This window comes from Megalops cyprinoides, chromosome 13 (genome assembly GCF_013368585.1).
Source record: "Megalops cyprinoides isolate fMegCyp1 chromosome 13, fMegCyp1.pri, whole genome shotgun sequence".
NCBI lineage: Eukaryota > Metazoa > Chordata > Actinopteri > Elopiformes > Megalopidae > Megalops > Megalops cyprinoides.
The window spans coordinates 32837140-32851669 of record NC_050595.1 but is presented as its reverse complement, the minus strand read 5'-3'; the positions used below and the strand labels follow the sequence as shown (position 1 = coordinate 32851669).

Sequence of the window (14530 nt, the reverse complement as noted above, 5' to 3'; positions counted from 1 at the left end):
GCGATTCAGTACACCTCAAAGATTCATTCAAAAAGATTCTTTCATTCATGTACTGCACATCACTAGTGATTAGTGTAGCTGTTCTGCCAGGTGGTATAATCAAGGGTAGAGTCCAGGCATCCATGAAAAAGATGATTTACGAGGTTGAGGTGAGTTAGAAGTTAGCAGTAAGCTAGCTAGCTAGTTGACATCTAAAGATGATGTGCCATGTTCTGGCTGAGGTATTTCTAAAAAACAAAAACGTACAGGACTGCTACAACTTTGGACGGAAATGAAGATCAAAAACTAAATATGTACCAGGCAGGTTTTGAAGGGTTAGTGAAGTTAGGCTAGTGATATAATGATCTGCCACCCCCCGGCTAGCTACAGCTAAGTATTGTTAGGCTAATATATATATGTCTTTTAATAATATGTCTTTTAGAAGTGTTAGGGTTAGGGTTAAATTGTTTTCAATATAGGTGCATGTTGAGGGTCAGTCAGTGAGGTACAGCACCTGCGAGTGCCCAATCGGCAGAGACAAGTGCCATCATATGGCAGCCTTGTTTATTTGGGTGGAGAAAAAATTGTCCCTTGTTGTTTGAATAGATCTGTGTCCAAAAAACTATTCAATTGTCATTCTACCACTTTACTGGGCCGGTTTGGCTTTTGCCAGTGGGTGCTAATATTCGCTAGGTTAGCTAGCTAACGTTAGCACCCACTGGCGCCAAACTTTGTTTTTCTTCATTCATTTAAGAATTGTAGCTTGCCTTATCAACTGCAGCCATTTCCTCTTCTCTTTATCATTGTGAGTAAAGTGGTAGAATGACAATTGAATAGTTTTTTTGGACTCAAATCTATTCAAACAACAAGGTACACAGCACTGCGGCATGCTGAAAAGACGAGAGCCTCTTTTGAACGGCTCTTTGGAACGAAGGGATCTGACTCGTACCAAAGAGCCGTTCATTTTATCGTTGCGCCCAAATTTCACTTCATGCCCTAAATTCATTCAGTGTAGCATAGTGGTTAAGGAGCAGGAGTCGTAACCAAAAGGTTGCTGGTTCATTCCTCACTGAGAGAGAGAGAAAGAGATAAGCACAAGTACACAATGACATTAGGTCTGGCAATATGAGTATCATCATACGATATAATTATTTCACAGATGAACCTAGTAACCCCCACCCCCTATGTAGCAAAGGGCAAGAGCAGTCACCCCATCTGGCCTTGAACCCGGGTCTCCAGGGTACCAACCATGTGACTTTGACTGCGACACCAAAGAGCCAGGCTCGATGGTATGGCAGTCAGAGTGCATACTCAACTGTAGTGACAGCACTCTGTCACACTGCCCTCCCCTTCAGGACGCGTGCCCATGCGCTTCACACACTGAGGTGTCCTTCACGCATTCCCCTGCCGTACTTCTCCCATCCCAGGGTGCCCCACTCACCAGTGCTTCACCCATCTCTGGGGTCCCTCACACCAAACAAAAAACAACAAAAAACAAGAGAACAATGCTTTAAAAAACAAACTTGTCCACTACACTTTATACAATGTTAGCCTTTTGTGAAGCCAAATGTTAAGTGACATTGGTAGGTGAGTCAATGTCAATGTTAGAAAGTAGCAAGCTAACGTTAGCTACTGTTACCAAGGTTACGGTAGCTGGCTAGCTAGCTGCTGGTCAGCTAACATTACCCAAGCAAGCATAGCTACTAATTTCCCACATCAATGACGTGGAACGTAACAAGCCATCAATGTTACATTTGTAACGTTCATGTGAGAAATTAGTAGCTCGCTAAACAGCTAAGAAATACATAGCTGGCTGGCATCAAGGCGAAACATTTGAAAAATAAAACTCTGGTTTTTCTTCTTTTTCTTCTTTCAAGCCAGACTAGACACTACACTAGCTCTGCTTTTTTTTTTTTTTTTAAATGGCGGTCACAAAAGTTTTAGTTGGTCTTATTTGTCACGGTAATCCTGCCCCCAGCCCCTGACATAGCGGTTCTTTGTTCCTGACCAGCAAAGTGTTGGTGCCGCTCTCGAACCAGTTTTCCTGGCCAAGAGCCGGTTCTTTGCCTGTTGAAAGGCGAAGAACTGGTGCGAGATTAGGCACCGGCTCCAAACCAGCCCTCAAACTGCCTTGGTGGAAAAGGGGTAAATATGTTCTTCAAGGTGTCCTTACAGTCTCATCAGTTCATCTTCCAAGACTGGAGGAAAAACAGCTCTGAGGGATTCTTTTACAGGATTATCTCAACTCTTGTCTATAATGTACAATTTTTTTTCCTAAAACACAAAAATTCCAGGATACATTAATAAATCAATTATTATACAGCAATATAATAATATTACATGATATTATTTGACTATATACCTAAGGGTCTTATCTGTCCTACTTAATTACAGTATATTTCAGTTATTTATCATTGTAACATTTCAGTTTCATTTAGTATCCCACAAACCTAAGTACATATGCATAATAATAGTGCAGCGCAGAGACCTGCTAACATTAGATAAGGTAGGTGGCCTTGAGCTGCAGAGTGAAACTGGAAATGAAATGAGATGCGTGGATGGTGACCCCACCGGGAAGAACAGCTAGTGCCTTCACCAGTACCATCAGTGGAGACACACCTGCACTACATGTGAGGTCAAGTTGAGACCATGGCGGTCGCTTCTGGAAACGAAATTGAAAAAGACACATCAAGAGTCACTTCTGAGACTCTTGTATAGTATACAGATGATCCATTGCCCATATAATTGTATTTATCAGCTCTTTTGTCATAATCTGATATTTTACATGTATTATTGACATGGGGTAGACAAATTATTGGAAACACAAAATGAAAAAGAGCTAATAATTTGAAGTAACTAAATCTCAACTAAAAATAAGAGTGTAAGTTTCTAAAGCAACATGGGAGATAGAGCATAACGGATTCTAAAAGAGGTCAAATAGTTGCTGTATGAATGCATTAGACAAACAAACAGCAAAATTATTTAATATGTCAAGGGGAACACTGCTGAAATTATCATGGCATATGGCAAACAAGGGATCAGTGGTCACAAAGCTGACTGACAGAGAAAGACAGGCACAATAGGACAGTTGCAGCCTCAAAAATATATATTCACATAACTGAATCAACACCTCTGTGACCCTGTTTCAAAAAAGATTGTACGTCACAACCTTCACAAAGCTGATATTTATGATAAAGCTGCCATTTGAAAACCACTTGTAACCATAGCCAATGCACAACAACGTATAACCTGGTAGGAAGAAAGTAATTTGGTCTAATGAGTCGTCTTTTAATCTATGTGGATGTTTGGAGAAAGTCAAAGGTAGACTTCCACCCACACTCCCTCTTCTGAACTGTTGAACATGGCGGTGGATCTGTTGTGGTATGGGAAGCAATCTCATGGGAGTCACTGGGTCAGATTATTACTCTATTACTTAGTCCCAAAGAATACAAAGGGAAACCATGTGCAATCTATGGTGTAGACATGGTTTCCTCCAGATGTTCCCACATTCCAAGAGTATAATGCTCCCATATAATAACAGATTCAAACACCTTTCATGACCTCCATAATCACCAGATCTAAACAAAGCTGAATGTTTATGGGAAGTTATAAAACTATAACTATAAAAAGTGAGGAGTAGGTTTTCATCTCCTTCATCTCTCAAAGAAGTGCAGGCTTTCCTTCTTGAAGCATGGTCTAATATCCCACTAGAAACTATTCAAAACTTGTATAAAAGAATTCCAAAAAGGACTTGGCAAATGGCAGCCCAACTCCTAATCAGTTAATACATATATTTATTATATTGTTTAACATTCCCATTATTTGTCAACATTTAATGAGAAATAGTTCCATACATATTTTGTTATATAAAAAGGCTATTTTAAGGATAGGTAGCACCTAGAAAGGCACCTTGTCTTAAGCTTTAACTTCCCTGTATCGTTGTACATATTGGTGCTATCAAATGAATCAAAAAGTTGTTTTGAACTTATACTAACTTATAAGAGCAGTGTTTGATATTACAAAACTAGAGAGTTACAAAACTACAGCTATGCAAAGAAGATAAGCTAACCTGAAATCTTAAATCACAATTTCAAACGCTACCCCAGGCTGTCTGAGCTCGTATGAACCCCAGAATGCATTTCTCCACCCACATTTCTCAGTGGGATGTGACACAGTAAATATTAGTATTGTTCCTTCTTTAAAAGAAAAAAAATCTTTATCACTAGTGAATCTACAACACTGATGATGACAATGAGCATTTTTACTAAAACACCAAAATGGTATGAGGAGATTTTAATATCTTGCCATATCCACTTTAAGTAAAATGTTGTCACAGAAGAACTGAAGGACCGTGATTTCTGGAGGAACTGTGATCTTGTGAGGAATTTCCAACAGATTTGCACCCTGAGGGTTGATCAATAAAATATCCATGAAAGATTGAAAGATATGCTGCTCAGCCCTTTAAGCAGAAGGAAAATTTATCTGTGAGGATGGAATATCTCTCTGAATTCAGAGCAATTATTCATTTTCAAGAACAAGTGTCAGTGCTGAGGGCTAACTCAGAACTAAATGCATAAATGTGCCAGAGAAAACATATCATGCTATTCTGGCCTGACTTAAAATAAATCAGTTACTTCTTATACCCACTTTATTACCAAGATTACATCCACAGAATGATAATGTAATATTAGTCCTTTAAAAATGGAGGGGAAATATCCACATGAAGAGGGAATTGTACTGTATATTATTGGGATGACTCAAATTAGTGGTAATGGTCACAGTAATTTTATTAGAGGTCCACATCTAGGGTCCACATCTAAGATATGAAATTAAAGTAAAACATTAGTGACATTGATCTAGTAGGAAACACAATAGCAATACAAAAAGTTAGGGAAAAAAAGCATTTTACTGATAATGCCTAATTGGTTATATGCAACAGTTGCCCTTTTGGATGCTGAATGCCTAAGGGGTGTGTGTGCAGGTGTATGTGTAAGAGAGAGAGAGAGAGAGAGAGAGAGAGAGAGAGAGAAAGAGGGGAATATCAGCAGGGAGGAACAGCTGAAACAGCTGAACACACTGCAAACCAAACAGCTAAAACATAGACAAAAGGGAAATATTAGGCTTGGATCTGTAGCGTGTGCAAGATCACAGCCTCCCAGGACCGAACTCCACACAACATGACTGACACTCACTAATGAAGGAGCCTCTGAGGACTGGTTCTTTTTCCCAATGAGCTAAAACAGAGAGTGGTGAGTTCAGCAGAAGCTAAAGAGGGAGGAGGAAAGGGTATGCAGAAATAAGGAAACACTTGTTTTGTTGGAAGGCAAATCAACTCCAAGACCTAATCGCTTTATTTTCACAAGAGTTTTCATTTGTATTTCATCATTCTTTCACACAGATTTGCATTTTAAACACTGGAGAAGTAACTGAAATATGTGTGCTTTGTACATGGGTATATTTTCCACATATATTTTGCACAGACGTTTGGCACAACCCTGAATCAGTAGTATGTTGGGCGACTACGACTGGGGAAATAAGGGAGCAGTCACCTCACCCAGCCTAACACAGTGAACTCCACTCACACCCAGAGCTCCTTCCTGTCGATCCCATTGATCCAGCAAATGACCAATGCTGTAGCTTAATGACCCAGTCTGCAGGCAGGCGGGCAGCCATTCATATGCACTGCCGCCTGATCAACACTGCTTTCCTTTCTTTCCTTAAACTCCCTCATTAACTTCCCCGGGGAAAATTGCCGGGGAAACTTGTCTGGGGTTTGACATGCGTTGGCGTGGATGTAACACCAATTTATGATCATGAATGTCAGCAGTGATCCTCTGACCTTTCATTCCCTCTTTGAAGCACATCTGTTAAATGGCTCACGCCATTGCCGTTGGCCACACAGTTTTATCACGAGAGAGGAGACCTGGGTTCATCTGGGTGCCCCATTCATTAAAATAATGGGCAGGGGCTGAACCACAACAGGCTCCCACTCAGAGACAACAATGGCCGTGATTCATACGCAGGGTGCTGTTTTCCCCCTAGTAAACACAAATTTACGGCCACACCCAGCGTGAGGTGATTAGTGACAAAGCAGGTTTTGGGCCCTGTTCATTTCATGGATCAGGGTCCCACGTAACTTCAGGTGATGGGCAAATTATACCATGCCATGTCACACTAGTCACATCCTGCCAAAGCAGGCACTCCACACCCACCACATCAAACAGTACAGATGTTCAACAGCTCTTTGCTTCCCAAAGGGGACTGGCACAACGAGACACCACCACTTCAGTCCTTAACATGAGGTGATTAGATATTAATGTGGATATTACTCACCCAGACAGATGGCCTGAAACTTTCACATGGGAGGGCTTCCCCATATTCATTTATCTCTGTGAATCCACGGTGCAAGTACTGATACCCAATGGCCATGCTTAGATAAATATCTCCTTAAAAATAACCTGGATGTTCTCAATATTGTTGTTCCTGTTAACAGGAAGCTATTGTTGGGTGTGCTGTCATGCTGCATAGCGGCAGATGGTAAGGAAGATGATTTTTGGGGTGCAGTAGCTCATTGTTCTCTTGCTGTTACAGTATCTTCAACATGTTCTTAAATCAAACATAAAGTCAACAACAAAGTCTAGTAATGGAGACTCAGGGTTCCAACAAAGGTTGAACATGACCAAAGCATAGGCCATTAAATAACCACCTAACCCTCAAGTAGGGGTTATCAGAAAAGGGGAGGTTTTTTCCTTCTTTTATCATCTTCTTATGCATCGAGCATCATAAGGGGAAAATAATATATATAAGCAAAGTGGTATCAGATTCAAAGCTTGGGTAAAAAACTGACAATACAAAGTGCTCTGAGTTACAGGCTTATCTGCTAAAGAAGTGCTTAAAGAAGATGAAGTGTATCGCAAACCAGCCGCGATCTCCAGCAAATCTCTAGTGTCAGAAACCACATCACTGGGAAAACGAATTCCACTTGCCGCACTCACAAGGCCATAGTGTTATCCCACACTTCTCTTAATTTATATGCTAATTTTCCTCTAACTCTGGTGGCAAGTTTTCTGGTTTCACTGATAAGAGGAAGGCCTGAGAATCCCCCATCCTTGTTTGTCTTTCCTGTGGAGTGCTCGAGACCCGGGCTGCCACCTTGACTGGTTTCATGGTCCGTTGATGAAATTGCAGCAGGCAAAAGTTGTGGGACACGTTCCCGGCACAGAATTTCTCCCTGCACCTCATCTCTGACATTAATCTACTGCTGCTTCATCACACAATTCCACCTATTTATTTGCCCGTCCTGAAACTGTGGTGCTCATTTTTCTCCCAGCCACTGATGTGGAACTTGCTTTGCTCAGCACAAGCTACCTGCTTTGCTATTTGTATTACACTCAGGGCCGGCCCAAGCCTTTATGGGGCCCTAAGCAGAATTTTATTTGGGGGGCCCCCATTGCCTTGGCGCTGCCAATACTATTGACTATTGTCAATGCTTGATCATTTGCACAGACTGTAACCTAACGTTAGTCTGACTGACTGTGCTTGCATGATGGGCTGTAGCCAGGGCAAAATTTTAACTGAGGTCCAGAAGCATAAGTAGAGCAGGTTTATTTTATAGCTGTACATTTGTACTTTTTTAAAAAACTTTTTTCCCCCAGGAAAATTTGTAAGTCTAATAGGTTATTGTGTACCAAAAATGTAGGCTAAACAAACATCCCTTCTTTCTTACCACCAATTCACTTTTAAGGCATTTTGAATCATTCCTGTAAAATCAGTGGGCTCGACCCTTCTTCGGAGCAAAGATGTTTCTGTTATGGACATGAATGGGTTAAAAAAGACAGCGGCCTACTGTAAGTTAGTTGATATAGCAACATATAGTAACCCTGTTGGACCACATTGCACAGGTAACGTTAATTTTCAAAGCTGTCGAATTATGAGGCTAGCCAGTGCTATAAGATGAAATCACAAGAAGCAGAGCACTTGTGATTACTGATGAGGTTGTTGTAGTTTGGTTAACGTTACAAGCTAGCTAGCAGTTTCAGAGACGTGTGACAGTTGCCTCACTGTTGCTTGTCAACAGAGCTACGCGCTGCCTGCTACTACTCTCTCTCCCACTCTTTCCTCAGCAAACAGTTTTTCTAAAATTTTTAGGCAGGCTCTTCCTGAATCATTTTTTTTTTGTCAATTAGTCAACCATACAATGCAGTATTACATTTAGCGTTTGATAACAGTCTAGCTATTTAACATTAGAGTATGTTAGCTAACGCCAGCTAATTATCTAGCTAGCTAGCTCGATAACGTTTATCTGATACAAAATGATACAATGTCATTCGGAAGCGCAGCTGTCCCACAGGTAGTGAACAGACCAGTTCAACAGATATGAAAACATAGTAAATATGTAACGTTAATATTTACCTAGAGTGACCATATTTTGGTTTTCAAAAAAGAGGACACTACACACTAAAATGTTATTCACTGCTGGTAGGCTCTCGTTGTTCTTATCCCACCGACTATCAGATGTGACAGAAACACGGTCGCTTATCACTCAGGAATAAGTTGTAATTGGCTGAAATAAGACACGATAGGGCCTACAGATAGGGCCTCGATACGACCATGGGGTCTACAGAGAATTCGCTCAGATTTGTTGACTGTTCTGCCTAGGCTATGCTCTAACATTAGCCTAATAGATGCATCGGCAGAGGGATTTTCGTTCACAAAATAAAATCATGTTCATTCTCTCTCTCACACACATACACATATAGTGCAAAACGTAAGGGCAAAAATTACCGAGGTCCAGACCTCGGCGACCTCATAGCTGGCTACGGGGGAGCGCATGAAAATGCAGTTACAGTGCGCATGCGCATGGACGTGACACCAGAGGTGCATTCAAATTCGGTAAACTGAGGCAAAAGTTCCAAGCGAACGGTTTTGTGTGAACATTCCAAATTGCTCGGTCTCCCTTAGTCCAGCGTCCATGTCTGTTCGCCGAGAACTACCTTGTTCTGTTTGCGTTTGCTTGCTAATGTGAACGCACCTCAGCTCTGACATACACAGCGGTAATTGATTAAACCAGTGGTATTAGCTAGCCAGCCAGTTAACATAATATTGCGTTTTGTATGATTACTATTGACATTATAGGCCTATATCATTAAATAAATAAATAAACAAACAAGCAAACATTTCAAGCTCTCTTGTGGGACATTTCAAGCGCTCTTGGGGGCCCTCTGGTGACCACGGGGGGCCCTAAGCAGGTTAGGTTATGCCTCATTAGCTTAAAATGGGTGTGTCATTCATTAACGCACAGTAAGTTACCTCCTTGAGAGATGATAATGGTGGTGAAGATGTTAAGGATTAATGATATGCAATTCATGCATATATGTAATATCTCTACCAGATATCTCTATCCCCTCTAAAAATATCATACAGTATGGACTGCAGTGTAATTCCACGACTCATTTTTATTGTATTTAAGAGATCAACTGCTCCCTTATTCCACAAAAATATTACTGCACTTTTTGAGGAGTCTAATATGATTATACACTGTTAAGGACTCATTGACAAATAGCATGTCAAATACAGTTTATTGGACTGATTTATTGGAAATGACTGTGCATCATGAACACATGATGTCACAGGCCTTGCTCTCACAAGGAAACGCAAAGACCATGCAAATACCATATGCTCTAGCGCTAAGGTAAAATAATAAACTTCCCCGAACTGGGTTAAGATGTTGAAAAAGACACCTTCTCAGTCTAAATCCAAATTCCAATGAAGTACACTTTACTCTGTCATTATAAACAGTATCTATGACAGAGCCTGTGACAGTGAAGGCAATACCAACATCTCTTCCCCATTGGCACAACTTACACGAAATATAGCCATTAGTCAAGAGGAAAATGTAGATTATGGACAAAGGTAGCCTGCCAAAAATATGTTAAAGTTGTAAAGGAAAGCCAATTCCTTTTATCCTATATTGACAGATTGATATGATTAACTCAACAGACTCAACAGAACGAGAGAGGGATTGAACAAAAGAAAAAACACAATTGTATCATTTTGTTTTGCTCGTGTAAATATTTACATAACAAACAAATACGTTTTCTTATGTAAACCGCTGTATATCCATTTGGGCTTGCTAAACACCACTAGATCTTTAGTGTGTGTTTGAATTCAGAATAATACGCCACACAATAATTATTAAGCCAACCAAAGCTCAGAGTGTCTATATTTCCATGGTACAAGTGTGTATTCTCCAGGGTATATTTGGCAGCAGGTATAGTTGGCATTTAACTGAGAGAATTGCCTTCCTAAATTGTTCTTTGAAAATTAGGGTTCATTTCCTGAATGCATGAACACCACCATGCACAGTCAGTGTTGTGGAAACATAGATAATAATATTAAAATGATTTCAGAGGACAAGCCTACATTAAAACAAAGCTATTGCATGGTAGTTATCATAAAAAACTATGTCCAGCCAATCAGATGCAGAACAATCATAGTGTCATTATTAGAATAACTATTTATTAGGAAAAATATAGCTTTTCATATATTCTTAATCAAGAGCAATATAGAAAGGCTGGCAAATGTGCATCTTAGGAATACTTAGTTCTGCCTACTTTCATGAAAACAGTAACTGATTGTATAATAAAGACAGAACACTGCATATACTGGTATACATTATAATATTTACAAACCATTAATGACAACTATTCATGTATGGGCCAATAAACAAGCTGCTATCAGATCTAATAACCTTTCTCATGACACTTTGGCTATTTCCATACAAGATATCAGATGCAATATACCTATCTATTATCCTTATGTAATTTGCTCTTTCCATTTCTGCAAAAAAAAAAAAAAAAAAAAAAAAAAACCAAAAGGGTTTTTTTTAGTTGGTTTCCATGGCAACACAGCACCATAGGCTCTTGTGGATTAGTTGAAGGCTCTTCCAGGGGCAATTAAAGTAAAGGTCTCATCTGAAGTATGGCTAACAGGGCATTTGTGGCATTGTGAAAGAAAATGGTGTCTGCTGTAGAGGGCAGAGTGAACAGCAGCTACCTGTAAAGTTCCAACTCGGCAGATGAGATAGTTATATATGTGTGCCACATCATCATGACCTACTTGCACTGTGGCCTGCAAAGAGAACCGCTCTATATTTGCAATACTCTCTGGATTCTTCTGCAGCCTGTTTTCCCCTTTAGTAATAATTTTGCTGCAAGCCGGTAGTTTAAACTAGCCTGTGCAATATACTGAAGACAATGAAACAGAAGGGAACGTATTCACTACTTGGTACCACAACTGTACACAATTAAGAAGCAAGCAATAATATAGAGTCTATAATTTCCATTCCACAAGTAGCCCTTCAGTTACACCTATGAAATGTATATTCTGTTATCATTATTATTACTATCATGTTTATGTGTAACTCTCCTATCCTCGTACAAGTAAATATCGTTAGTGCAAATTTTACGGACTGATAAAACAGTTTGAGGAAGTACAGTAGTGTCCGTATTTTAAATGCTATCCACAATATGGCATTAATTCCTGGATGCTTACTTCAATGCATCACTGCTATTTTTCTTTAATACCGAGAATAATTACTTTTTATTTATACAAGTTAATCAGCCACTACACCGAAAAGATCGTATTTTTTTATCATAATCGATTAAGGATAACAAGCATATCATTCTGAAAAATGATGATACTGAAGTCAAGGTCATTATTAACAGCTGAAAATCTGCAAGCGAACTGCGTCAAATGAATGGGCGACCTCGCCTTTAAAGTTTCTGCATATTAGAAAGGTGGCGGTTTACATCATACAGGCGAAACTAAACAAAAATAATAAGCTCACATGTGTGTAGCCTACATTAAGTCAAAGATAAATCATCACATTCGCACACATGTGGCCTCGAGCTAACCACAAAGCACCTACGTATTTCCAAATCCCGATCCATCCCCGCCAGTCTCCCAGGCAAACCAGACAACTGCGACGCTGTACATTAATAATCTTTTTCATTACATTGATTTGGGTCTAGTACCATTACATATTGTCAATTTACCTTTTGTTCTTTAAGTTATGAAACGAATTTCCACAGAACTTGTTTGATCATTGGTATCATTGGAAAATGGAAAAAAAACACTGCATTAACATTTCTGTTAAATATGTACTACTGAATTCGTTGACCGTAGCCTGAAAAACCCTTGATGATGGCGAACTTTCCGGGAAATAAGAGAGTGCATTCAAGCATTTTCCATCTGGGCAGTATTTTCCACAGTGCTACCCAACACTACCTAGCGACAACGTATTTTGTCCGTAAAACGTACACCTGTGACTGTACGTATTGTTGATTATACAGTGCGATAACCATTACAAAAATGGATGCACCAGTTGTCCGGTCAATTCGATTGTGTGCCAATGTTTGCATTCATTTTAAGGTGTGAACGATGCAGGTGTGGATGGGGAATGGCAACACATCCCACATCCGGATAAGGTAACACCAAGAAAATAAGGGGAACGTCGTTAGAATAGTGTTTTGTTTTCAGAGCAAAACAATAACAACAGGAATGTTGGACGTTTTCAACCATTTTCAAAAAGCGTACACGATCATGAAATTCATCAGAAAAGAAATTCGCTTCTATTTCTTACCATCCGATGCCAGCGCTGATTGCGACAGAAGTAAAAGTATTCCTATTGATAACAAACGCTTGAGCCTTCCGTCGGGGCCAGGTGTCTTCCCGTTTTTCTGACATTCTGTGGCTCTCCCAGATATCCACTCCAGCGAGCCCAGAGAATGAGCTCTCCCCACTCTGCTGTTATACAAAATATAGGAATTATTATGCGCACTGCTCAAATTAGATGCCATTTGTGTATTCGGAACATATGTTGCAACGATGCTCGTGAAAAAGACATTTGATCAATCCGCGACACCACAGAGAGTGAAGCCGTCCACCAGTCCCTGTCGTCTGTGTTTCAACAAAAACAGTGGCATTGAAATTTTAAGGGATGCATCTGTGGAGCACTCCGCGCTGCACACTCTTCACTGCGGCAGCTCAATGATGCTCAGTTCAATTATTTAGAAAGATATGTTGCCTGCTTCTCAACAATTTCATTCTCCTGGTCACTGTCCCCACTTCGACATTGGGGTGTGCTAAGAAGCGTCCCCCCAGTTTTCGAAAGATGTGACTATTGTTGTAGCTAAGAAACGTCATTTCATTAGGAAAGAAATCACGTAGCTGACTCCTGGGTTTGCTGCGAAAAGAGAGCGTGGAGGTGGCGGAGGTAGAATTTAACGACCCCTGGTGGGTATCTATCGAATTACTCTCTGCCGAAAAAAAGTTGTGGTTTGTGGGGACCGAAGGCTCGTATACCATTTGAATTTGTTAACAGGGAATAGTTCTCTCTGAACAGCCTAAAGTGTCGTTCTTGTTCTAATTGTTATACTACGGCACCTTGCTATATTATTCAAGATACCTGACCTGGAGAGTATAGTTTTCCCGTACTGATTTCAGTGGTAGGTAGTTCGACGATCATCCAGCGGGATGAAGTAACCCTTTTTGCAGAGCCGGCCCAACGCATAAGCGAAATAAGCGCCTGCTTAGGGCCCCCGTGGCCACCAGGGGGCCCCCAACAGCGCTTGAAATGTCGCACAAGAGAGCTTGAAATGTTTATTTATTTATTTATTGTGATATATTATGTCAATGGTAATCATACAAAAACGCAACATTATGTTAACGGCCTGACTAGCTAATACTACTGGTTTAATCAATTCCCGCTGCCTCTGTCAGAGCTGGTGTCACGTGCGCATGCGCACTGCAACGGATGGTAACTGCATTTTCATGCACACCCCAGTAGCCAGCCATGAGGTCGCCGAGGTCTGGACCTCGGTAATTTTTTCCCTCTCAGCCTTACGTTTTGCATTATATGTGTGTGTGAATGAACATGATTTTTGAGTTTTGACATCGTTATAAATCCCCTGCCGACACATCTATTAGGCTAATGTTAGAGCATAGCCTAGGCAGAAAAGTCAACAAATCTGAGCGAATTCTCTGTAGGCATTTTAGTGTCTACCAACTACAACCCCTGGCAAAAAATATGGAATCACCACACTTAGAAGATGTTCACCCAGCTTTTTTTTTTTTTTTTTTTTTACTTCGTACCAAATAAACAAATCACAGAGATGAAACAACACATTTTTTGTTGAATAGCTGAACATTCTGGCCTCGTGAAACATACCTCAAACAAATTAAATTAAATTATTTTAATTAATGGCATACATTTTTCCAAATCTAGTAGAGGAAAAAATTATAGAATCACTCAATGTTGAGGAAAAAAATATGGAATCACCTTGTAATTTGCATTTCTAAAACAAATACCATCACAAGTATAAAAATGCAAATTAGTCTGCAGTTACAAGAGAGTGCTTGCAGACCTTAACGGGCTGTTGAACTTGGTTAATTGAAAGGAAACATGGCCCCAACAAGAGAGCTGTCAATTGAAACCATGGAAAAGATTATGAAACTCCTTCAAGAACGAAATCCAACATGGAGTGTGGCA

At 40.1% G+C, this 14530-nt stretch overlaps 1 protein-coding gene across 1 annotated transcript in view; it reads right to left on the bottom strand.

Annotated features, from left to right (window-relative positions):
• The window catches only part of LOC118787687 (UPF0606 protein KIAA1549L-like), an 80171-nt gene extending 66933 nt beyond the window's left edge, over positions 1-13238 (bottom strand). Inside the window, 1 exon segment of the mRNA XM_036543292.1 lies at positions 12623-13238. Within this exon segment, the coding sequence (XP_036399185.1) occupies positions 12623-12839 (217 nt within the window). The 5' untranslated portion in view covers positions 12840-13238.
• Between the last annotated feature and the right edge of the window lie 1292 nt (positions 13239-14530).